Source organism: Otolemur garnettii, unplaced genomic scaffold, assembly GCF_000181295.1.
Source record: "Otolemur garnettii isolate 467f Iridium unplaced genomic scaffold, OtoGar3 scaffold00094, whole genome shotgun sequence".
Lineage (NCBI taxonomy): Eukaryota > Metazoa > Chordata > Mammalia > Primates > Galagidae > Otolemur > Otolemur garnettii.
The window spans coordinates 1,103,146-1,108,359 of NW_003852489.1; the positions used below are offsets into that span (position 1 = coordinate 1,103,146).

Below are 5,214 nucleotides of genomic sequence, written 5' to 3' on the forward strand. Positions count from 1 at the left end.
AGTCTCACTCTTGCTCAGTCTGGTCTGGAACTCGTGAGCTTAAGTGAGAGTACTGGGATTACAGGCATGAGCTACCAGGCCCAGCCCTTGGACTTATTTTTTATTTATTTTTCTGTCTCACTCTGTTGCCCAAGCTAAAGTGGAGTGGCATTATCATAGCAACCTCAAACTCCTGGACTTAAGTGATCCTGCCCTAGTCTCCTAAGTAGCCAGGACTGTAAGGCATGTGCCATTGCACCTAACCTGGAGCTGTATTGCATCCTGTGCATAGTCAGACCGCTGAAAGGTTGTAATTAGGGAATGATATATTGGCACTTACAAGTGTCAGTGTGCTTGCTCTGTAAGGAATGTATAAGAGGAGAATAAATGGTGTTCTGCACTAAGGTACTATCAGGAATAATGCAAAGAGAGAGAGAAGTAGCATCAGTATTGCCCAGTGATTAATCAGATGTGGAGCATAAAGGCAAAGAAGTCAAAAATAACTCCCAGGTTTCTGGCTTAGCAGCTGGGGTAGAGGGTAGGGATACTGCTCTTTCCTCCTTCTGGGGACAGGAAGAGTAGTTTGCAGAGAATTTGCTCAACTCAAGTTTTGTGCACGGAAGTTTTAGGTGCCACTGTCAGTGAAAGTGTATTACATAGGAAGTCAGACTTAGAGATCAGGCCCAGGTCTCTTTCTTGCACCAGAAAAATAGAGTCGTCAGCACAGAGGTGGCAATTAAAGTCGTGCAAGTGGCTAAGATTGCCCTTTAGAGTCCATAGCTTGAGAAGAGCAAGGGGCTTAGTATGTAGCTGTGAGGATTGCCATCAACAGACAGCAGGAAATGGCGCTGTTCATAGTGACTGTGGGGGAAAATCCAGGGAAGAGGTGTCTGTGGTTCCCAGGAAGCAAAGGGAGAGAAAGTTTCAAGAAAACACTGGCTCAGCAGTGCCAGGTGCTACTGAAATAGATAACGCCTGGAAAAACCAGGGGACTTAACAAAATGGGTGTCATTGGTGACCCTGATAGAAACAGTTGCACTGAAGCCATGGGAAAGGCCAAATAATGCTGAGTGAGAAGTAGAAAGCAGTCTCTGTATGTAACCTCTCACGTGAAAGTGGGTGTGAATTCTAAGTGGATACGTGTGGAAATACTGTGCCTTATAGTAACTAACTGTTTGTATTTTTTTTAAAGCTAGAACTGGATGGTGAGCAGGTAGCGTTGCCTAATTTGGAAGGTATTATAGTCCTGAACATCGGCTACTGGGGCGGTGGCTGCAGACTTTGGGAAGGGATGGGGGACGAGACTTACCCTCTCGCCAGGTATGCACATTTGTAGTCTGTGTTTTTATGTCACTATTTTCTTAAAGCAGGCTGTTATTTATAGACTTAAACACTTTTCCCTGAAATTTTCTTTTCCATATATCCTGAGAGTATGAATATTTAAAAAATTGATGGTTCACCTAATGTTGAAAAGTAATTGCCCTAACATAGCTGATTGTATTTTATCACACCTTATTTTCTATATTTCCTTTTCTAATTTTAGACACGATGATGGTTTACTGGAAGTTGTTGGAGTATATGGGTCTTTCCACTGCGCTCAGATTCAAGTGAAATTGGCAAATCCTTTTCGAATAGGACAGGCACATACTGTGCGGGTAGGTGAAATATCACTGCAGTAGGCTAATTTGCTTCAGTCCACTTCTAAGCCAGTGATATGTAGAGGAAAGAGTACACACAACAGATTTCTTTAAACAATGGGTTATGGCCTATGCACCTGATCACCCTACACTGGAGGCTTGAGTGGAATGAGGAAGAAATGGGAAACATGGCTTAAAATCCAGTTAAAGAAATAAAACACTCGGCTTGGTGCCTATAGCACAGTGGTTATGGCACCAGCCACACATACACCAAGGCTGGCAGGTTTGAACTCGGCCCAGGCCAGCAAAACAACTGCAACAATAAAATAGCAGGGTGTTATGGTGGGCACCTGTAGTCCCAACTACTTGGGAGGTTGAGGCAACAGAATTGCTTAAGCCCAAGAGTTAGAGGTTGCTGTGAGCTGTGACACCCTGGTGCTCTACCAAGGGCAACATAGTGAGACTGTCTCCAAAAAAAAAGAAAGAAAGAAAGAAAGAAAAGAGAAATAAAACACTCACTGAAAAAGAATCACTTCCAGGGGCGTCCATCCACCAGCAGTTGGCTGTGCATGCTTATCTAAGAGTTGTCTTGGCCTTCCATTTGACCCCACAATCCCATTACTAGGTATCTACCCAGAAGAACAAAAATCATTTTACCACAAAGACATTTTGCACTAGAGCAGTGGTTCTCAACCTGTGGGTCACGTCCCCTTTTTAACAATGAAAATACATTGTGGCATTAGGAAGGTTGAGAACCACTGCACTAGAGTGTTTATTACAGCTCAATTCATAATTGCCAAGTCATGGAAGCAACCAAAGTGCCCATCAACCCATGAATGGATTAATAAATTATGGTATATGTATACCATGGAGTACTATTTAGCCCTTAAAAAAGATGGAGACTAGAGTGGCACCTGTGGCTCAGTGGAAGGGCACCGGCCCCATACCTTGGTCCAAGGGTGGCGAGTTCGAACCTGGCCCTGGCCAAACTGCAACAAAAAATAGCCAGGTGTTGTGATGGGTACCTGTAGTCCCAGTTACTCGAGAGGCTGAGGCAAGAGAATCACCTAAGCCTAGGAGTTGGAGGTTGCTGTGAGCTGTGACCCCCAAGGGTGATAAAGCAAGACTGTCTCTTAAAAAAAAAAAAAAGAAAGAGACTTTACATTTTTTATATTTACCTGAATGGAGTTGAAAGACGTTCTTCTTAGTAAAGTATTGCAAGAATGGAAAAATAAATATCCAGTGTACTCCATACAATATGAGATGGATATATAAACAATTACATGCAGGTTGGGTGCAGTGGCTCACGCTTGTAAATCCTAGCACTCTGGGAGGCTGAGGCAGGTGGGTTGCTTTAGCTCACAAGTTCGAGACAAGCCTGAGTAAAAGCGAGACCCCCATCTCTATTAAAAATAGAAAATCTGAACCAAGAGGATCATTTGAGCCCAAGAGTTTGAAGTTGCTATGAGCTGTGACACCACAGCACTCTATGACCAGAGTGACAGCTTGAGACTGTCTCAAAAAAAATAAAAGGGTGACACCTATGGCTCAGTGAGTAGGGCGTCGGCCCCATATACCGAGAGTGGTGGGTTCAAACCCGGCCTCAGTCAAACGGCAACAAACAATAACTGGGCATTGTGGCTGGTGCCTATAGTCCCAGCTACTCTGGAGTCTGAGGCAAGAGAATAGCCTAAGCCTAAGAACTAGAGGTTAAAAAGGAAAAAAGAACTGGAGGTTGCTGTGAGCTGTGACGCTACAGCACTCTACTGAGGGTGACAAAGTGAAACTTTATCTCAGAAAAAAAAAAACAATTACATGCTCATAAGAACAATAATAAAACACTAGTATAGTCCAATGTGGAGATAGAGGAAAGCGGGAGGGGGAAGGGGAGAGGACATATGGCAGAAAGAGGGAGGGCATGAGGTGAGATCTCACCTCATATGCACGTTGTGAGGGTGTATAACACACCCCCTGGGTGAGGGGCTCTGCTACAACTGGAACTTGACCCTGGAAGTAAGAACAATGTAACCTAAAAATTTAATCCTCATATTAATTTGAAAAAGTAAAAGAATACTCAAAAAAAAAAAAAAAAGAGTTATCTTGGGCCATACCTTAAGTACACAAATACCAGCAAAAGTTGGTGAGCCCAAAAAGGTCCAGGCATAATTTTCATGATACCCTCCCAGATAAGCATTCATAGCCAACCATGGGCCGCAGTTGGACACCCCTAAATGCGTACATGTTTAAAGGACTGGGTGATATTTTTAAGGAAGACCTTCCTGAACTTTAGGAGGACTGACTTTTTCTAATTATTTGTTTCCTAATATCAGCTGATTTTGAAGTGTTCGATGATGCCAATGCAGGTAGATGGGGAACCCTGGGCCCAAGGGCCCTGTGTTGTCACCATAACTCACAAGACTCGCGCATCAATGTTATATTTCTCTGGAGAACAAACCGATGATGACATCTCTAGTACTTCGGATCAAGAGGACATAAAGGAGACTGAGTAGACGGATAAGGACATGAAAACTTAGCATAGAATCCTCACAAACAAGTAGATCCATCTGAAAGTAGATTCTCTAGCAGCTGTTTAGTCTGAACTCACTAGTAGTATAATGGGTATGCATTTATGTAACTAGCATCCCCAAACAGCCAACCTCCAGTTATTTACAAATACTTGGGGATTTTTTTCAGCGAAATACTTGATCATATATATTAGCTTTTAAAAAGTCACAAAAAGTTACACTAAAGTGAAATGTATTTTGTGGCTGCATGTTTTGAGAATGGAATTCACGCTGGAGTACATGGATACACTGTCTCATTCCTTACTGAACCACTCAGTTGATGGGCACATTACTTATACTACCAACAAGATGGAAGTGGAAAGATGATTTCTGTCTTACTTTTAACATGGTGACACCATGGATTTTACAAATTAATTTGCTTTTTTGAAAGGAAATGATTAGTGTCAAGCCAGCATGGTTAATTCTGGGCACTTCCTGCAGCATGCCTCAAGATTTCCTGCAGCCCAGTCTATGTATATATTGACAATACTTAAAATTTTTATTATAATTTTTATTTTAGGAACATGTTCAGACCGCTTAATGTTGTTTGATGAACCCTGTTCACAACCATGTGGAGCTGAAATTGAGGATCCTTTTTCTAATCCTAGCATAGCCAAAAGAAAGCCAGATAAATGAATTGGTAAAAAATAAGATTCAGAGCACTTTGGATTAAAAGTTCCAAGTTGGATAGTTCATCAACTTCTCTTTTGATTAAAAGACAAATGTCAGCAATATTTTCTCTCTTTTTTTTTTTTTTCAAGACAGAATCTCATTCTGTTGCCCTGAGTGCTATGGCATCATAGCTCACAGCAGCCTCAAACTCTTGGGCTCAAGTGATCCTCTTGCCTCAGCCTCCCATGTAGCTGGAATTATAGGCACCCACCACAATGCCTGTACAGACAGGGTCTCACTCTTACTCAGGCTGGTCTTGAACTCCTGAGCTCAAGCAATCCACAAACCTAGGCCTCCCAGAGTGCTAGGATTACAGGCATGAGCCACTGCGCCAAGCTAACAATTTTTTTTTTAAAAAAACA

General features: G+C 42.3%; 1 protein-coding gene across 3 annotated transcripts in view; it reads left to right on the forward strand.

Moving 5' to 3' along the window:
- DGKE (diacylglycerol kinase epsilon) overlaps positions 1–4,904 on the forward strand; it is a 26,733-nt gene extending 21,829 nt beyond the window's left edge. For 2 of the 3 annotated variants that reach the window (XM_003795559.3, XM_023516633.1), the window contains 3 exons: positions 1,172–1,299; positions 1,523–1,634; positions 3,947–4,904. In XM_003795559.3, the coding sequence (XP_003795607.1) occupies positions 1,172–1,299; positions 1,523–1,634; positions 3,947–4,126 (420 nt within the window). In that variant the 3' untranslated portion in view covers positions 4,127–4,904. Of the gene's footprint in view, positions 1–1,171; positions 1,300–1,522; positions 1,635–3,946 lie in introns of those variants that run through there. The other variant, XM_023516634.1, reaches the window with a different exon arrangement.
- Positions 4,905–5,214: the final 310 nt, after the last annotated feature.